This window comes from Cloeon dipterum, chromosome 3 (assembly GCF_949628265.1).
Source record: "Cloeon dipterum chromosome 3, ieCloDipt1.1, whole genome shotgun sequence".
NCBI classification, from domain to species: Eukaryota; Metazoa; Arthropoda; class Insecta; order Ephemeroptera; family Baetidae; genus Cloeon; species Cloeon dipterum.
In genome coordinates, this window is record NC_088788.1 from 12,945,150 (window position 1) to 12,965,416 (window position 20,267).

The 20,267-nt window shown below is 40.6% G+C and overlaps 1 protein-coding gene across 4 annotated transcripts in view; it reads right to left on the reverse strand.

The window, feature by feature from the left end:
* Positions 1-20,267, reverse strand: part of LOC135938820 (uncharacterized) — a 46,307-nt gene that overhangs the window by 6,547 nt on the left and 19,493 nt on the right. For all 4 annotated transcript variants that reach the window (XM_065482760.1, XM_065482761.1, XM_065482762.1 and 1 more), the window contains one exon: positions 2,589-2,941. In XM_065482760.1, the coding sequence (XP_065338832.1) occupies positions 2,589-2,900 (312 nt within the window). In that variant the 5' untranslated portion in view covers positions 2,901-2,941. The remainder of the gene's footprint in view (positions 1-2,588; positions 2,942-20,267) is intronic.

A 20,267-nucleotide genomic window follows, 5' to 3' on the forward strand; every position in this document is an offset into this window, starting at 1 on the left:
GCATCTCTGCACCGCGCGACGAGCGAAGGGATCCACAGCGCTAGCTCGCTGTCTGCGTATTAATGCTTATTTATGCGCTCGGCACGGTTCACGGCGTATGCAACCAGCACTACCGGCTGTAAATTGCAATTAGGCTTGATGCGCATTCTCCCTTATGATAATGCTCTTAAAATACAGTTGCATTTTAAATAGCAGTCGTGATTAGAGAAGAATTATTACAGAGCTAGCGGTATTTTGCTGCTGCTGGAAGAGCTCATTTATTCGCAATCCATTCATGAGCACGCGGGTGAAAGGAGATTAAGAGATGAGTTTTAAAATGAATTGCTGAATTTCATATCCTTATACGCAATATATATAGGTAGGTAGAATTTGGTAACAAATACCAACAAAGTAGAATATGCAAACATAGACATAAAATACGCTATTATTTTACGGATCAAGAAAACTACAGTTAAGTTTAATTGATATAATGTAAATGTAAAGAAATTTAAACTTTTATCGGGAGTGTATAGTGGGTATATAGCATTGTGACTGCTTACAATGAATGCTCAGTTGGCAACGTAAAGAAATAAAAATTTAATATAAACAATATTTTTTATTTTAGAAAAAACAAATTTAAGTAAACTGTAACAAAAGGTTTAATAATTTAAATAAAATTATTTTGTATAAAAAAAAATAAATATTGTAAACATTTTTATACTACAGATTACAATAATTCATTGAAATTTATTTATTTTACAAAACAAGTGTTGTAGCAATCACATTTACGTTACATTTACATATAACGATGAATAAATAATGAAGCCATTTTCCAGAAGATTATTTAATTGCATGGTTCACATTAGCTTCAAACTTAAATATAATATTGTAGACATGCTTATTCATTGATCTAATGGGTTTATAAAATAATACTACGGTAGAAGGTAATGATGCCCTGCAAATTATTTTCTAGACTGTCAGGCAGAAAAATTAGTGGTTCAATTTATTTTAAGGCATGCTATAGTTAGATGCGAATTCATGAAATTACATTCGGAGCACGCTGAACGGTCAGCGGCAAAATCATTTGGCGGAAATGGACGTCGCTGCTCGCTTCCTTTAAGTGAAAAACTCTCACACAGCAAACCGACAATTTTTCAACCAAAATGAAATTACATTATTGACCCAAATTATCAGCGCTTGTTCCCACACGAAATTGCACAACACCGCTATGACTCGGCGACGAATTTTTCACGGGAGTCGACGCAATTGAAATAAATTATCTCGGTCTAAACAAATAACAGTTGACAAACTTTTTGGCCTCCGTTGATTTATATTTGTTTGGCTTACTGGACCAGTGCGTCCGACGAGCTGATCCATCCGAACATTCTGTTTGTCGCATTGTGTATACATATTATCGCGGCCAGTCAAAATGTGACACGGTGATTGATGTCGGTGAATGTACATATGCACCAAATTCACACAGCTTTGAATATACAACGCGTGCCAAATGCCGAGCCAGATCCAATTGCGCGAAATTAAGTCCAAACATCTGACTCCACAGTGACAGTTTGATTTTGCTCGTCAGAAGTTTCTCTCTGGTGAAATTGATGGATTGAATCGGTGCAACGTGAATAGAATTATTGAATTTGGGCTACATGAGATACGGAAGCTTAACTCTTCAGACTACCTGACACGTCGTCTCGAACAAGCAGCTAATTTGAATTTATCAACCTAGTTCTTATTTAGACATTTTGTTGGATTAAAAAATTGGCTGTAAAATTTAGGCGAAGAAAAAAAATTCAAATTCTATCAATTTTTCGTGACCACATAAACAAATTTTGGGACTATTAAAACGTGGATTTAGGCGGGGTTTCCATGCGTCGGTAATAAAACAAAATTAGTCATTTGACAAATAGCATCAAATTAAACCTAGTTTTATATAATACTGATTATAAATCTTTGAGAATTTTTCACTGATAGTTTCTTGCCCCAAAGATGAAAATAACAAGAGGTACGGTTTAAAGTTGCAATGAAATTGAATTCTTAGAAATATCTAATTAATAATAGTTCAGTTGAGAAATATTATTTTTTGTGATAGAAAAATTTCAACTTGAAGTTGACAAAAGACACCTGATATTTTGCGAAAATATACTGGAATTTTGCAAATTTAGATCGGCCAAGCAGTTTTACTCGGTGTTTTAATTATTGCTGTTATTCGTTCTTATTTCTGACGATTTAAAGAAAGAAATTCTACCATCTAAATTTCACAGCCCGTTTACTTTATTAACTAATTAGATGCTTTAGGATGGATAAATTATTTTTGGTCAGTGGCCACATTTTCTTGCGGGAAATACCTGATGATGTTTTTGAACTATATTTGAGCCATTTATTTGGCAACTTTCTGTGGTTTAAAGCGGATATTACGCTTGATTCAGATGATTGCAGTGTTTCACAACAACATCTCGTGCCACCAAACAAACACGCACTTTAAACGAGTGCGTGGATATATGTCAAGCAAAACGCCGGAGTGAATCATCGCCACCTTTTTACCTAGTTCAGAAAGTTCGCGGAGCCGTAACCAAAGTCACGATCAAATTACTGGAACTCACCTGCGCCAGTTTTCGGCCGCTGATGGTTCCGCCCTGGTGGAGGATGGCCCCGTTGTTTGTGGACCTGAGTTTGGGCGGCGGCCCCAACACCTTGGGCAGCACCTTGTTCTCGGGCATCATCTCGGGGCCGCGCATCGGCCCGTGGGGCGGTGGGCCCCGGCGGTGCATGTCCCGCGGGAACGAGTGCATGCTCCAGCGGGGGTCCTCGGGCGGGTAGGCGATCTCGCCATGGTGGTGGTACGGCCGGTAGTTGCGAGGGTCGTGCGGGTGGTGCTGGTGCAGGTTGTGCTGCGCCGAGTGCGAGTTGCCCATGTTGCACCGGTCTCTTCAGCAGGTTCGCATCGTCACTCGACCTGAAACACAATCGGAATGAAACGCATTAAAATCGGGTAATGAAATATGTGAATTTCGATCGGAGGAAACGGCGTACTTTGTTTCTCCTCTTATCCCACGTCTCTAATCAACTGTGGCCACCGACTTCAGATGGACTGTGGTAATAACAGACACGTTCAAATAACCTCCTACTCGCTCGATATTAAAATCGCCGGCTGCTGCTGCGGGATAGTGCCATTTAGTGGGAAAATCAGGTTTCGTATCAGAATAATTGCATTATTACGCTGGACACACACATATACAAACACACGCGGCGTGTAATGCTATCTGCGATGTAGGTGTGCCTGTTTCGTGAGCTGAAATTGTAATTGATATTATTTCAATTACTCTTATTATCAAAGCATGAGGCTATCCGATACAGTTCACTCGTAATTCAATCGATCGCAACTGTAATAATATCGCATATCTCGCGCTGCAGCTTTTTGTTTTTTACTCCGTTTGAATATTATATGAATGCTAGGCCCGGTCGAGTATCTAATTCTCACGGTCCTCTGCCAGAAACGTTTCGTCAGACTTTTCGGGCTCAAATGTTGGTGTGTTTGCAGTTTGTTGGGACCAAGGCCGGTGTAATTTGAGCCGTGGCTTAGGCACTATTCTCACACGAACTTAAGACTTTTGCCATTTTAAACGAGTTGCTTTGAACTCGCGAGAGTATTCATATTTCATTTCGATACATTCTGCAACTCCTTTACTTGCCCCAAAGCATAAGTATAATTTCAAAATCGCGCAGCAATCACTTTTCTCCTTATTTGCAATTTCCCCGATTCTCGAATTAAGAATTAAGACATAAGGAAAGTTGGCCACCGCCTACAACAGATTTGGCTAATGACTGGAATCAGGCAAACATTCACCAACACACAATTGGCTCATTAAGCAGAGCACCCTAGTTGCACCGGAAACCTCCTACTTGCGGTCAGAGAAGACGCTACTAATTAGTTCCAGCCTGAATAATGTGAGCTGATTATTAAATTTGCTATTATTACATTTCGCGGCAGAAATAAATGGAAAAGAGGTTGATTCGCCAAGTTTGACAGAATCGTTACGCCGTGGACAATAAACATGGGGCTGGGTATGCAACAATCTGTTTATCAGCAAGTAGGATATAAGAGTGTGACGGAACAATTCACGACTGTTGCTCTTTCTCCGCCGTTTGACGTTGTTGCACACAAGATAGATGCATTCAATTTGTAACTCGAACGCAGCGCGAATACATAGCATTTTCTGTGTCAACACGATACAAATTGAGGTGCTTTTTCACTCGTTGCCGACATTGAGAAGATTCAGCACAAATTGCAGAGCCGTAAACTCGTGCAAGAAGAGTTAATAAAATCACGAACGCGGAATTTTCACTTCCAAAACTAATCTGCTGCGTGGATTTGCAAATAAGTATATTTTCCCGAGCGATATAAGAATAGCAATGCAATGGAGTCTTTTTAAAAATTTAAATCGTAGATTGCAAAACGTCATGACGCAGTGTGGTTTTGCCTTGAATCATTTTCAGCGCTACATGACCCAATTTTCTTTATTTAGAAAATGGAATAGATTAAATATGCTATTTTTAAAGCATCCTCGAAGGCAGTGTGAGCTAGCTCAATTGGGCTATTATACTGAGGTGATAAATAACAAGAATAAGTGCCTATGAGAGTTTGTTGTCGACAATTTATGCACCTCTCATAGCACAACTTTGCCTCTTTTTTACCTTTCATAAAAGCAATATACTGCAAAGAGAGCGTATTATAGCTATTATTTGATGAAGGAAATTGCTATCAAAAGCTAATGAATTGGATAATAACACGCAATTATAACTATATTTAGATCAAGAAAATGCTTGAACAGCGCCAAGCAGGTAATATGAAAATTGTTCTCGTAGATTCATATCTGAATAGAAAGTTACCCATCTAGGTCTAGATAATTAAGTATGCTAATTGATGCAAAAATGCCCGAAAATCAACGGATTTTCCTTCGCGCCATTAAGAAGACACGCGACTTGCCTTGATTGATGAGATCGCTTATCTAGATCCATCTTCCCGAATCGCAATTTAACCGGTTTATATAGTCATCCCACGACGGCGGGCGTGAACCCAAATTTAAATTGCATGTCTAGTGGGCTGAATTTCGCATATATTTGAGCGTAGGCTAGATGACTAATAAACAGAGCAATAAAAATAGAAACTTCTTCTACGGTTTCGGTCATGGACAAAATTCGAGGGTAAGGATTTTGTATGGAATTTGTAAAAACATTCTCACTGGAAACAATTTACGCAATGAAACTGTCAAAAAAATGTCTGGGATGTTAATGATCATGAGCAAAAATTACTTTCAATAGCGGGCCGGGCAGTAAAACGCGTGCACCGAGAGAATTCATCGACATATAATTTTATACTACAACTTCTACTACTATTAAAGCGCGCGCACCTGGCAGCGAGAACGAACAAACTTTTCCCCAGCAGCCTATAAAACGCACGACGGATAATCGTAAATTAGACAGCAATGAAAGTGCGGCTCGAACGAGCATTTGTATGAATTGGTACCACATAATGGTATGCATGCGGAGCGATAGACACATCTGCGGTGCGTAAAAATAGAGTCGCTCACACAACTCTCCCTTGACCCTGAGCACCAGTGTGTGTGAGTGTGACCTCGTTTCTACTCTCAAAAGTGCACAAAAAGGAAGTGTTGGTCGGTTTGTTGAACTCGCTCTTGGACATTAATTACTCGGCCTGTTGGTTTATGATAAAAGTGAAGTGACCCGCGGCCGCTCTTGAGCAGCGTGTGTGTGATACGCGCTGAAAAACTGCACACCGACCAGACAGACTATCTCAACTTTCGCCGCGCGGCAAACTACTTTCGTTTGCTTCTTTCTTTTGTGCACACCCATGAGATAGGAGAGCGAATTCGTTTATACAAACCGTGGCAAGTGTGTCTGTGTGTGTTTCTGTTGATGACATGAGTAGGAAACAAAAGTGCTTTTCAAGTCACGACTTTCGGAGCAAGGGCACGCAGTTTGTATCCGAATGGTTTCCAAACCGACGATAATGGAGGCGAGATAAACAGATGGGAAATCGATTGTTTTGCCTGGATATGGATCTGAGATGGAGGATTGATGGCGTAATTATATGTGCACGCGTGTGAGATTTTCGGTTTGGACGATAGCAATCTCAATGCTATTTTAAACTTATGTGTATGTTTATCGACATCGACTTTGGGTCAAGAGCGACCCTGAATAGACACTTTTTACAATTTGGAATATGTACCTAATGTAACTCCTTTTCCCGTGACATTAACTCGGTTTTAGACCTTCAACTTAATGGCAAACACACGGGTTACCTCTCTTTTTTCCGCCGGGGCTGCTAATTTTAGACATCCAGCACACAGACTGGCTTTTTTAGCTTCATTTACAGCAAAATTCGAGTGTGCCTCATCAGAGCAGCAGGTTTCACACAACGCATTAAAGGACCTAGGGCTGTCAAATTCATTTCACTTTCATCAGCTCTCCGCTTAAATTAATCCTTATTCTGAGAAATGCCTGGCTTTTCGATCTCTGAATGACTACTTTCACTCGCGTCATGGAACCATTTACATATCTCATTTCGTGCCTTGCAAACATTTTGGGAAAATCACTGATAAATGAGCCACTCGAAAAAACTGGTTCCACTCCAGTTTCTTGGTGAGGACATCCGGCCCAGCGCTAGAAACTGCGATGGCACCACGCACCATCACCGGGCGGAGCGATAATTGACAATGATTAGCGGAGAAATTGGTGCGCAGCAAGCACACGTCACTTGTTTTCGGGGCAATTTGTGTCAAAGACCCTAATCATGCATGCTTCACACGAGAGAAAATGTAGCCAAAAAATCAACAAGAAGGGTGAGTGGTAATAAAACGAAACACGCTGTTCAGTTTAGACAAGGACAAAATTATTAGAAAAAAAATTAGCATTATTTATTCTTTTTGGCTTTATTTCCTTCAAGTGTACGTTTATTAAATTTTTAGGGGAATGTTAAAACTAACAAGCATAATATGTTAGGCTATACTTGTACAAATTTAAATGATAATTTTTATAACATTAAAACCAGCATAGCTTATTGCTATTGAATCACCGCAAATAGATTTAATTTCTCATTTTCCCTCTTCCATTAAAACTATTCAAGATGCAGTTTATGTAGGTAGGTTAATTAAAAATGACACTAATGATGGGAATATTATTAATATCCGCGATGAATATGAAGAAAGTGCACGACGGCGTGTGAATTTTTTGCTTCGATTTTCCTTTGTGCTGCGATAACTCAGGAGAATGTATGGCGCACTCGTTTTTCTCCTTTCCACACTGCTTCTGCTGCGTGGTTAATTTGAAATTCTATATCATCCACCGCTGCTTATTTGCTCTTTTGTGTTTATTGGGCGTGTGTGTGTTTATGTGCCGAGAAAGCTTTGCAAGGCGTATTGTGTTTGTCCGTTAATTAATTTTTTATCTTTCCCAGGCCGATTAGAAATCGATCGATTCGTTTTAAGGCCCACTTGCTGTGAATGAAAACTCGTCGCTTTGGTGATGTCTTTGAGGAAACCCGCAAGTCGCAAGTCATCCTTTTTTAGCCAAGCGGGCGGCCATTGATGAAAACGGACTCTTTTGCGGCGCGCACAATGAGTCACTTGCTGGTGCATCGCACAGAAGGGAATTCCGCCGCATGTTTTATCGCAACGCAATCTGCAACTTTCTAACTAGAAAATAATGGCCTTGCAATTAAAACGGATCCGCGTGCATTCAGCTCTAGATGTGTTGAACATTTAAGAAACGTTCCAAGAAGACGATAATTGGGCTTCAATCGTTGTGACGAGAAACATTACGCCAAAACGCGTATTTTCAGGCGACAAGTGAAAGATTGACTTTTGCTCCCAGACACAAGAGACGTTCATTTTCAAATATTTACCGTTTCCAAGTCATGCAGGGCAACTGGATCACGTACACAGTCAATAAATATGATATTAATATATTTCATTTAGAAGCAAAGACCTTTTGGCGTCATTTTAGTTAATTCAACCCGAATTTTCCTCTTGAAAAATTTTATAGCCAAATTTTTACTTGACAATAGTTTGTTCAAATTAAATTTAAAATTAGTATAACTATGTAGATTGTCAATATTGCTTGGCTCACACACGTTATATGCATTCAATATCCATAAAAAATTAGTTACTTCATCCACAGACAATAACATCAAACACAATCTTAAGTAGACTGGTTTCAGCTTCCAATTTAATGATGTACTGTGTTTAATAGTTTTTTCTGTAGCAAAAAATAATTGAAAACACGTACGTTCGCTAAAAACCTTTTTATGTTCAGAAAGCAATCATGAATGGTTGACAAGAAGTGCGGTGTTTTCCCGGCACTTTATGCAATGTATTCCAGTGCGCAGCGCCTCACGGGCACTAACATTTTTCATCGCGTATAAAGGGACCCCCCAATTTCCATAAAGTTCCGGGCGCCTTGGAGCGTAAACACTTTAAGCAAAAAATTCACGCCGAGCAAACCGCAAAACGGCGTGGCTTTTTCTTATAACACTTCGACAGGTGCCTGCTGCTGGAGAGAGATCAGCACCGACCGAGAGGGTGTGCTGGCGAAATGTTTGCACAGCCATTAAAGAATGAGAAAGAGCTAGAGGCATCCAAGTGCCCGGCACGCACTTTTCTTTGCGCCGATGAGACGCAAACTGAAAACTCTCTGTGCATATATTTCAACTCGGCCCGTCGCGCGCGCTCTCTCGTCAAATGTTTACTCTGGCTGCTTGAGAAAACATCCAGGGAAAATCTCTCGACACGCGTTTCCATATATTTTTTTCTAGCTGTGCTCGGGAATGAATACCGCGTGTATTTCGTCATCTCAGCGTCGTGACCCTAATTCTGAAAAATGCGTATGCACTCTGGGAGATTCTCTCAGCAATCGCGCAGCGCGGAGAAGAGCCATTAAAAGGTGTGCCAGTCCGCCGCATAACGTGATAATTACACGGTAAAAATCGATGCGTCAGTCAATTGCACGAATCAAATTTATGCTGCGGCATGCCGAGAGCTGCTGCAATTCATTTAATTAAATTTTATGGACGTGCATACTCACTTTTGGTCTCCATTACGAATTAATGCGTACACGGGTCGCAGGGATGTGCAAAACGGGTATTCAATGAATTTCCCATAGCTGATTGCGAGGAACAATTATTTTGAAAAATCAATATAAATAAAATATTCGGTCAATACACTGAGCAAATAAAAATGTTCCTATTTAATTTTGCTGGGGAAAAAATTTGAATCGGAAATCTTTCACACTCAAAGGATTTTAAAAATTTCTGCTCAAGCATGATATACTTGTGTTATAATTTTATAGGCAAAGCTGTGGCCAACAAAACCTATTAATCAAGAGAGCCGACAATTTTACACAACCCTTCTATGGGATCTCCACATTTTCAACAGCATTACGAAATTACAAACTCACATCTCGGAAGATGCTGGTTGGCTTTTAAACTCTCTATTAAGCGTTTTAAACCTGACTTAATCTCAAAATATTGCGCGTAATTTAAATGCCTGTCAAGAAGCAATCCCTGCCTTTTCTCCTGCTTTGCAGCTGTGTGTGCATGAGAAGCATGAATGGAGAATAAAATGCTCGAGTACTCGTCCGCATTATCAATTAATTATATGCAGCTCTAATAATTTAACATCGGCTGTCGAGGAATTCTCCGGCTGACAAGATGGCATTCAATGGATTTCGTAATGCTTTCCGCTAATTGCGCGCTGGAAAACTGCAGCTGAGGAATTTCTGAAAGCTCATTTGCCTTCTCGTCGGTCGTGAATTTAATGAGAAACTATCTGCCTACATCTGCCTGGAATTTTGTTCACTTTTAGAAACTGAACTGCAGTCAGATTGTATTCAAATGCGAGCAGAGCAGCGAAACATGATGACCTCTTCTTCTCTGAATCGCGTCTGAGCGCGCGTTGCTCCTCGAGATATGTGATATCTCCCGGCGCGTAAGACTTTTCCTCTGCTGTCACATCAATTTCCAATTTTCTCCGCAAAGCAACAATCACTTCTTGTTACTCGCCGGATAGCGCAATATTGTTTCGTAAGCAAACATCGTGCATGCGCTCCATCGTGTTTACACATTTTTTTTTTTTACTACAAACAAAGGCGGCGAGTTTGAATGAAGTGGAGTGTTGAAAATATAGAATCAATATTGAACCGGCTTTGATTTTTTTTCCTTTCATGCGTACATATTTGTTGGAATTTCCAGGAAACGTCTTCACCAGTGAGCTATCTAGTGTAAAAGGTCAAATTCCTCAGTATCTCTTTCTGTGGGAAACCTTTGCGACTTTCGATATTTGTTCTACTAATACGGAAACAATTCCCTCCAATTCTAAAGATATCAAAAATAATTGGTCCCAATTGACGAGGTGGCGCACTAATTACCACGAACACGGACTATTTTGCCAAATATTTTTAGATTTTCACCCCCGAAGTCGAATGTCTGGTGCATATAATAAATTAATGTCATCTAACCAGCATTTTAATGGCTAGTAATTAGACCCAGAGTGTTTCAGCTCACAATCAGGTGTAACATTGTTCAGTCACAATCTAAAGACTATTGTACAATTTAAAAATTCTCAATTTTCTCAACTTTGATCATTTAACAATGCCAATTTCCTCAAGCCACTTTACTAAATTAGCATGTACTTTAAACCCTGTTTTTAATTTTCTTATAAGTCATAATTGGGTGGTAAAATAACCTTTTTACGATATATTTTAACCGAGAATAAAAAGGGAATAATATATGCGTCTCTTTTGCCTGGTACTAATAATCAAAGATATTATGTATCTTGGTTCATGGTAAAATTGACATTCGAAACCTTTTTCGAGCTAAATTTGCTATTTGATAGCGAAATGCGACTTTCATTCATATTATATTCCGGCTCCAATTACCGCACAATGCGTCTAGAGGCGCGGAACTGGTGGCCGTTTCGCAGGAGGCATTGAACCGCGTGCTCTGCTCTGCGGAATATACATTTTCATTAGTGTGCATTCTCATTTGCTCAAGTGTGGGTGTTTTCAGCAGCTGAACTACAACTAGCCGCGAGAGTGATGCGGGTTCTTGCACTCTCGCCGCTCTCCGCACGCCGGCGTGTTTTCTTCTCGCGGCTGTGCACATTAAAATTGAGAAAGGAGCAAGCAGCAAGCGCACACAGAGCCTGCCCGACTGCCCGTCCGTCGGAAAGCATTGATCCAGCAATTTAACAAAGGACGGGCACACAGACGCAATCATATTTTTCGATGCATGCGCAAACACATAAATCATTCACGGCTACTGAACCCTGGCCGACCAAACGAACCGAACGTCTTCTTCTTTCGCAACAAGGGCAGTGTTCGATATCGGCCTGTCCGACAAGGAAATCCCATCAAATGCCGGGAAGATGGCTTGTCAGGTGATTGACGAGGACGCGAGGCCAACTAATTTCGACTGTCTAAAATCGCTGCGTTTTAGGTTTGAATCGGATCAAGTAAAAGCTGTCAAACATTTTCTTTTAATCCGGCTGTCCTGACGCGCATTAATTTAAGGTTTAGAGTTTTGTTTCCTGGGATTCCGAACCTCAGGTGGCATGTTTCACACATTTTATGTGAGTAGGTTCACTGCCCGTATGATATCTGCGCCATTTGCGGTCGGCACGGCACCTTTGCAAATAATAAACGATTCTCGCACGGTCGTGATGCGAATTTGTTTTCGCCGATTTTAAACAGCACGTGATTTACAATGATAGCTGTAATGAGAGTGGGAAAACGATTATTTAAATGGTATGAACGCCAAGTTTAAACGGTTGGCCCCTAGTCCTTAGGAATTCCTCACTCCTTTTGCTTTTTTCAATTTTATCGTTTTTCAAATCGTTAAAATTGTGGCGGTTCCCTCCACTTACTGGCGTTAATGAATAGTTTGGTAAAGGAAAATATTTAATTGATCACAGATATCTTATTAAATTTGTTAAAAAGGGTCAGCTTTCTTCGTGAAATAATAGCTTGAATACTGTCTCAAACAAACTTGGTTTATAATTTTCCAGATATCTCCACACGTGTGAGATTCAATTGTAACAAATAACTATTTTTTACATTAACAAATATATAAAACAAGTTTAGTTTAGAAATGTCCAAATAAATAATTTGAAGTAAATGAAAAATCAATGTACAATAATTCAAACTCTTTACTTGGTGTGGAGTTGCAACATATTTAATTTAAATATTCTATGAGGTATTTTCATTAAAATTGGCCGTATCTCAGCAGGAATGATCTTTCCTTCTGAGCCGGGCCAAATTGCTGCGTTGACCTTTCGCATGTGTGCGATTGTGAAAGGCTTAAAAGCGAGAGCGCATCATCACTTCTTTTCAGCCGTGCAATTATGTCATTTTGCAATGCTCGTGCTGAAGAAAGGCGTAGTTCAATACTTATTGGATAAAAGTTGTAAGAGAGCAATTAGCCTATTTGCAGGCGAAATTTAATCTAGCAAAGTTTAAGTGGAGAGGCGCTGCAATTGACTTCTACCTGATGATATAAATTCGATTTTTACAGCGAAACATCTGACGTAAAACGCCAATTCCAACTGCGCTTATTAAATTTGCAATCGCATTTTCTTTCCTAGTACTACGCCGGAGGATTATGTTGCGCAAGATGCTTTTGAAGTATTACGAATCCAATTTATCAGCAAACTAAAAGAGGAAATATTAGCTGATGAGGAAATATCGATAAATGTTTAAGGAACTTTTCCGCGGTTTCTACGAAGCAGGTTTATATCTCGCAGGAAACAAAGTGGTATTCTTCATTATTTACTATATTATTCTCTCTTTTTTGCCTTTTTTCTTTGTATTGTTAAAATATTTTTTGCAAGGCTAGTATAGATATTATTTGCAATGTCTCTCAGTTGGCTCCCATATACCTATTAAATAACAAATAAATCTCACTGATAAAGGAATCAAAACCCACATTATAATATTAATCCCCATTAGGAATCCACTCAAATCCCTTCGTTTGACAATTATTGCCGGTATATATCATTGCACGGATTAAACCGCAAACTAACTAACTGCAGTGTCGTGCAATTAGCAGCACCCATAGTACTTCTCGATGCGCACACGCAGCAGTCGTGGTGATTAACGAGGACGCGTCCGAAGTGTGTTTGCTCGGGCAGAAGCAGTAATGATGATAATAATAATCGACGCGCGACGGTTTAAGTAATTACTGCTTGATCTGAAAATTATGTTGCAATTAGGCCGGCCATCAATTGCACGGCTCGGCTCAAAGGATTTGCTTTGTGGCAATGATTGCGATGCAGCAGCAGCAGCATCGCTTTAATCATCCGACGCTGCGCCGGCCGGCCTGCGGATCTGGATGTGACACTCCTCGCTCGCTCACACACGCCGACTGATTGCTCGTGACGCTTTGTTTGATGCTGGGCATCTGTGCCCATGATTGCATGATGATTTAATGCCCTGGCTAATCACAAACATGGTTTTCCGGGACGCTTTGCATTCAATCTTGATGTGATCGAGTGGGCTTGGAGACGTCAAATGTCAGCCAAGGGTCATTTTCTGTCGGAATAGTGGAGGTGAAAAACTATGCACTCAAGAAAGGTGCTAGAGTCAGACAGATCGTTTGTAAAACATTCATTTCCACAAAAAACTTAAAAAAAGCTCCATATTTGTTGTGAAGTTGAATCAATCTTAGTTGTAGGAGAATAATTGACAGATTCTAGGCCAGCTTTCGACCACTGTAGCAGCCCTAATCATGAGGAGAACTACATATAAATTTATTTTAATTCGTGCAGATAACAATTTAAATATTTCAAGTTAAACATTTTAAGGTGGCATACCTCGTGACTTGGTTTTCTATTTTGAACCAAACCTCAAAATATAAATCTGTAAAATGATTTGCGTAAACTTTATTTAGATCAACGTTATCTAAGTTGTTAAGATATTTAATTTTAAATTTAAATTTGGCTGATGATGAGATATGCAGGAGTGTAAAAACAATTAAATCTTAAATTTTAATCAACAACAAAAAAATATTTTGATTGCACTAACTAGTAAACTGATTTACTTCACGCACCTTTCCATTTTTAAATAGAGCATTAAATTGTGATGAGAGCTGACTTTCGTAATATAAAAGCTCAAATCCATAATCCGGTAATATTGGCTGATCTACCCTGTTTCTTGCAAAAATGTATTCACGATATCCAATGTATATCTCGAGCAATCTTTTTTCTTCTCTCTCTTTCTGCTTTATGGCTTTGGATTCATGTCAGAGATTCGGCTTCTGCAAGTGTATAAGAACAACTTTGCCTCCAAGACAGCAATATCTCTTTTTCTAATTTAGAATTCCACGTTTGTCAGAGGGCGAAAATTAAATCAGCTTAGCCGCCTGATTGCGAGTGCAAACAACGTGCAAACTTTCTTTCCACTTTCCCGTGCGACTGTATACATGCTGCAGTACTTTCAATTGCTCGACAATTTCAGGTTCACGGGCAGCGCAAAGAGCAGCACTCTCGTTTCGCGATCGAGATTCGGTAAATTAGCAGGCATCGCGGTGTAAAATCTTCACGATCTAGCGGCCGGCGTCGCGCGAATAACCTACGACACGGCAGAAAGCTCCGCTACGGCGCTTTTTTTTCTTTCACACAGCTCTAGAACACGAGAAAGACTCGGCTTTCTGCTGCACGCTGCCGCGGATGGGAATGACCTGCGCGTGACGCAACCGAATTCGGTGCCAGAAAACACTGGCTGGGCGAAAATTATATTAGGAGGAAGAGGAGGAGTGGGAGGGGGACCGGTGCATTGTCGGACGGGACGGCGGCTCAGGCGCCCAAGTGGAAAGGTAACGGCGCCTCGCATCTATAGCAGCTCAGGAAACCCTGCCTGCACCGATTCGGGAAATAAAATGAGCACCAAGACAAGTGTGATTATTAAACACGCTGGGCAGGTGCAGCATGGAGGAAAAGTATGGGTCGGTGCGGCATAATGTAGCTGTCAGCTAGGAGCAGCAGGAAAGTGAATTTTACACGCTCGTCCGTCGCACTAGCTGCAATCGCGCAGATGAACAAACAGACATAATATATATATGTAGAAGGCGTTTGATTGCCAGACCGCAAGAATTGAGATAAATTCAATTTTCCATTCTCGTGACTTGCGTATGCCTCCCGTGGATTTCGTTTAGATTGCCTCTTCTCAGTCAGCCGGGGGAGTTTTCCTCCGCAGCTCTGCCTGCTTTGTTTGTTTCCCAGCGTCGAATGGAAAGTAGCGTGATGTGTATATGTATATAAAACCGTGCTGCTGTCTGCGCGGCTTCATTTCATGCGTGAATATATTTGTTACAAGCCCACATGTTGGGGCGAATGTATAAATATCATCGTGGTGGCCGCGAAAATGAAATTTATGAAGCACCAGAGAGCTTTGTTTGCGCCAAAAAGCATGCAGCGCCGCCTAATTTTTTGTTTAGTTTGGCAAACTGTTGCGGCGTACGCTTGCAAACTTTTCAAATCTATAGGGCGCGGCATCCAGCAAACTCATCCCACCATTATTCACCAGATATCTGACAGTATACAGCAATAATGATTATTTCTATGCGGTACGAATGCCAAACTTTCTTAATGACGCCGATGGTAAATTTGTTATGAGCAGAATTTCTACCGTTGATTGCGGATAGGATTTATGCAAAATCCATGCACGTGTACCTCCCAGTTTGCCTAAAATTTTCATCGAATGCTGGAGCATTTAAACAGGGAAAATTCAATACCACCAAAATAAGCACAATCATTCGCTATTTAGCCAGCATACTGTTACAATTAGTTTTTCTATGGAAAATGCGAATCACAAAAATATAAAGCCGATTATACTCGTTTTCTAAATGAGAGGATATTATTTGTAAATTTTATTTCTGCGAATCATTATTTCTATTTCCCTGTGGATTGTTAGCGATTAAAATGAACAGTACGAAAGCTCTTTTCAAAATTTCTTTTGATGTTCGTGAAATAAAGCAATGAATTATTCTGCGATAAAATGAGCCACGTTTCCATCAAACGAATTGTGGTTATATCTGGTCAGATAACCCACTATCACCCATTTGTAATGTAAAACAAACAGTGTAGGCCAACGATTGAACTTCAATGCCAAGTATTTCGAGCACTGCGGCACCGCGCATTTTCACCATCTGCGGGCGATAAAGAGCGCCTCTTTCTCCGCGAATTCCATTGCTTTGTGCGTTTCTTTTCTTATAGATGAGACAAAACAGCAGCATAACCGAGCCAATTTGATAAGAATCGAGCAAACGTTTAATAAGCAGTGCAGCAGCGCGCGGGAGAAAGAGGCAGAACGGATCCCGTTAACTTCCTAAAACAAATTTTTGTGTCTAAAATGCTTTGTTTAATTGCCATTGTCAAAGTGCTGCGCCTGGTGGTTCTTTGCACTCGTTCAGAGCCACGAGGCGTGAATTTTTTCAGAAGCCATTGTGTTCGCCAGCCAGTTGCACTAGATACGAGTATATGGCATGTGCGTTATAAAGTCTTGTGTGCAGTTCTTTATTTACGCGACGAGCAGCTAGCTACAGCTACTATGCCGTAATTTGACGAGCCCGAGAGATGAATTTTTATTTCAACGCCTGAGCCGGTTAGTTAGGCTGCGAGCACCAACGAGCAAACAGGCCACGTTCCACAACTGATTCTGCTTGTTGTTAATTACCGCCTTAATTAATGGTTCGCATTGTTGCTGGCTCGAGATCAATCATTTTGATTGGGTGCTGCGAGAGCGTTTAGAACTAGGCGCGAAATTAATTAGGATTTTGTTTTGCAGCAAATTTCAAACTTGATGTGTGTTAAAACAATGTGTCATGGAAACGGCTAATGTGGATCATTATCATAAGTGCATGCGTGATTATCCTCACCGACATAAAACTTTATTATCCATGTGCACTGGAAACACATAATTTAAAGTAGGTAGCAAGTGTGCACACATACATGGCATAATAAAACGCGTCAAACCACGCTCTATTTAAAGTGTAGAGTTCTAGCTTCAAATACATTATTCTCTTGATATGCAAACTGCAGTTAAAATTGGACGTCTGCTTAATTCGCTACCATATACCACGTTTACGATTTTGGCCTGGTTAGAATGCTTTAATAAAGGAAGTAGTTTATTGGTGTTCAGATACTCTCGTTTGATTATTGCTAGCTCTATAACGAGCCCTAATATTCCACTGAAATGTTTCAAACTATCATCAAAGTTTAAGTCCGTCTCATGAAATTCCCAAGAATTTACCCTAACAATTAAAAGCCATTCGCTTCCTAATTTTGAAGATTACAGAGAGGATTAAACAAAGCTCCTTTTACGCCTGCTTCAACACTGCCAAACAAAAGTTAATCAATGCGGACTTGACACGAAACAATCAAATTTCACGACGGCGGAACGATAGGAAGCGATTCGAAGCACGATTAAGCACAATTAAAACTTTTCCCTGGGTGCGTTTCTCTCCTTTCGAGAGGCCTCCACGCTGCTGGTCAGTGAATGAGAAGAAGCTGCGCTTTTTGTTTTCCAAATAACAATAATAATGGATCACGTTGAACGTGCATCAGGAAGAGCTCTGATATTATTATGACGAGAGCGCTCGCGATTTCGCTGAGAGTTTGCAGGAGACGGCCGGGCCTTGTCTCCTTTATTTCCACACGGCTTTGGAGTGCGTACGGCGTGTCACGCCGACGCCGCCGACACTCTCACTGCTCTTCTAATATGATTAGCGTTGAGTGCTTTGTTTTGTTTCGTCCACCGCCACGATGACGACGACGACGACGCCGACGACACTTTTTGCTGCCTGCTGTCGCGTCTGCTCGGTGCGCTTATCATCAGGCGCCCCACTGAGCCGGCGCTTGCGACCCCTGAGATAAAGTCTTGCAGAAATCTGAGAAACGTGTCTACGGCATTATCTGATGGATACAGGACAACGCTTAGAAGGTCATTCGGGATATTTTAAGAACCTTCAAATCCGGCTAAACGATGAAGAAGTAAAAAAATAATGATTTTTAGGAATTGCTTCTTACAAGGGCAATTTTTTGATTTTATAGACATCATGATTTATATTTCAATTTTAAGTAACAAGTCTTAAATATCATAATTATTGTGTGCAGCACATTGTAAAGCGCGATATTTTAATATTGGTCTCCCACACGAACTGAATTTCAGGGATAATTGCTGTGGTTCAGATATTGTACTGTTCACTGCAATTAAGGAGCAACCGCACATCTTTAAACAGTAATTATGACGCTTACACGTTACGTTCAAATCGCTTCAAACCATCAAGGCTGCTATTTTTGGCAGTAAAAAACAATACTGTAAAAACATAAATCGCAGGCAATAATTATTGTGCAACTCGGAAGCACACAACATCCAGGAAACTCATTAGGAGCCTTTCTGGTCCAATTGCATTATAAATTTATGCTCGCTTTGGTGGTTCGTGAAATTATACTGGCCTACAATTTTTGATTACACATGGAGGTATATTAAAAGGAAGATTTTCATAAAATTCCCTTCAAAAATGGAAAATGAGAAACACAAATCTTCAATAAGCTCAAAGCTCAATATTTTTCTCTTGCAACAGAGGAATTTTTCAGATAATTGCCCCCAAAAATTTTAGCAAGAATGAATTTAATATGTTCCTGTATATTCTTAGGAGAGAACTGAAGACTGTCAGGAGACAATTTGAGCTGTCTTTGCTGCTGTATGACGCAACTTCCACTTCTTGCTCTAAAAATTTTGCCTTTGCGACTGGGCCTTGAATTCATTAGCCAACGCTGGCAAAACGATACGCACTTGACGCGTCTCGTGCGCTTGAGGACGCTTTAAGGAGTCATTAGCATCCAGCGCGCCAAGTGTCGGCAGGCAGCGTGGGGCAATACAGTTGCCCAAGAATTCGGCCCTCTTGTTTGCCGAGGAACAATTAGCCGGCTCGCCAATCAGCAGAATTGCACAATCGGACCGCCGGCTGCGCCGCAGAGCTTCTATCTTATTGTCGTTTTCGCACAAAAGGCGCTGGGAAGCAGCACAATAGGCGCGGCGGCTGCGACAGTTTCGCTTTGATGGTGATTTATCGGTGCGATTTTTTTGCCCTGCGAAACGTCGAATGCTATCGATCGTGATTTTAAACCGTTGTCGAACAGTACAATTCGCCGCCACCGCTTCCTCATTGCCCGGCCGAGACGACGAATGCCTAACACCTCTGCGCATTTGTTTTTATTTCTTATCTTTTATTGCAGTCATTAAACTTTCGATTTCCAGCGATCTCGTGTTATTCCTTTCATCCAGGGGATTAGCAGCTTACACGTATTACTTCATTAATTATTCATCAGCGTCGTAAAAAGCCGCCACGGCAGAAAAAGTTGTGTGTGTGTATAGAAGCTGAGTGCTGCTGTGTTTACACTTCCTCTTAAGTGCGTTTCTAATTTAAATTTGAATTTATATTCCAGACGGCATGCCACCCACACCTTTCTCTTTCCTGTGGGTGAATTCGCGTGCAATTTTTACCGTCCTCTTTGAAGCATTACATCCCACTTGTTTGGTCTTTCGGGTCTTTAACTTATTCTTTGTAACTTTTTTATGGTTAAACCGCGCTTTGCAGAAAAGTTTTTTGTCCCTTTGCAGTTTCAGCCTTGAATTAAATATTAAAAGCAAAGGAGTATTTCCCAACCACCTTGCAGATTTGACTATGCTTCATAAACTCTTATCAAATATTTGTTGCATCGGTTTACGCTTTGCTGTTGGAGTTCAATTTCCTAGAAGCTGTTTTGACTTTTTTGTTTGCTCAAAGTGTATTGACTTTCCCAGCAAATATTCAATCTATTGTTCAGGTAGAGAAGAAAAGCAGAAAAGGACAAATTGGGACATGTTGTTTTACAAGCAGCTTCAGAGAAAAGGATGACTGTCCGTTTTGCGCGCGGCGAAAAAGTAAAATTGTTTTTGTACACATGCTTCGGAACGGGGAGAAAGCAGGACTGACGATGAAATGCTTAATAAAAGGCCGGCGGGCTGGAGATGCACTTGCTCGCCACGCACGCAGAAACGGTGAGTGAGTGTGTCACAAACAAATAGTCTGAAAAGGCCAAGTCGTGAATTCGCCTCCGCTGCTGATCTCTCTTGCTGACCCCACTGCCACTCGTGACTTTACGCATCTGAGCCAATAATAGAAAAAGTGCATGCTCAAATAGAAAAACTCCTTTTCGAAAGGCACCGCA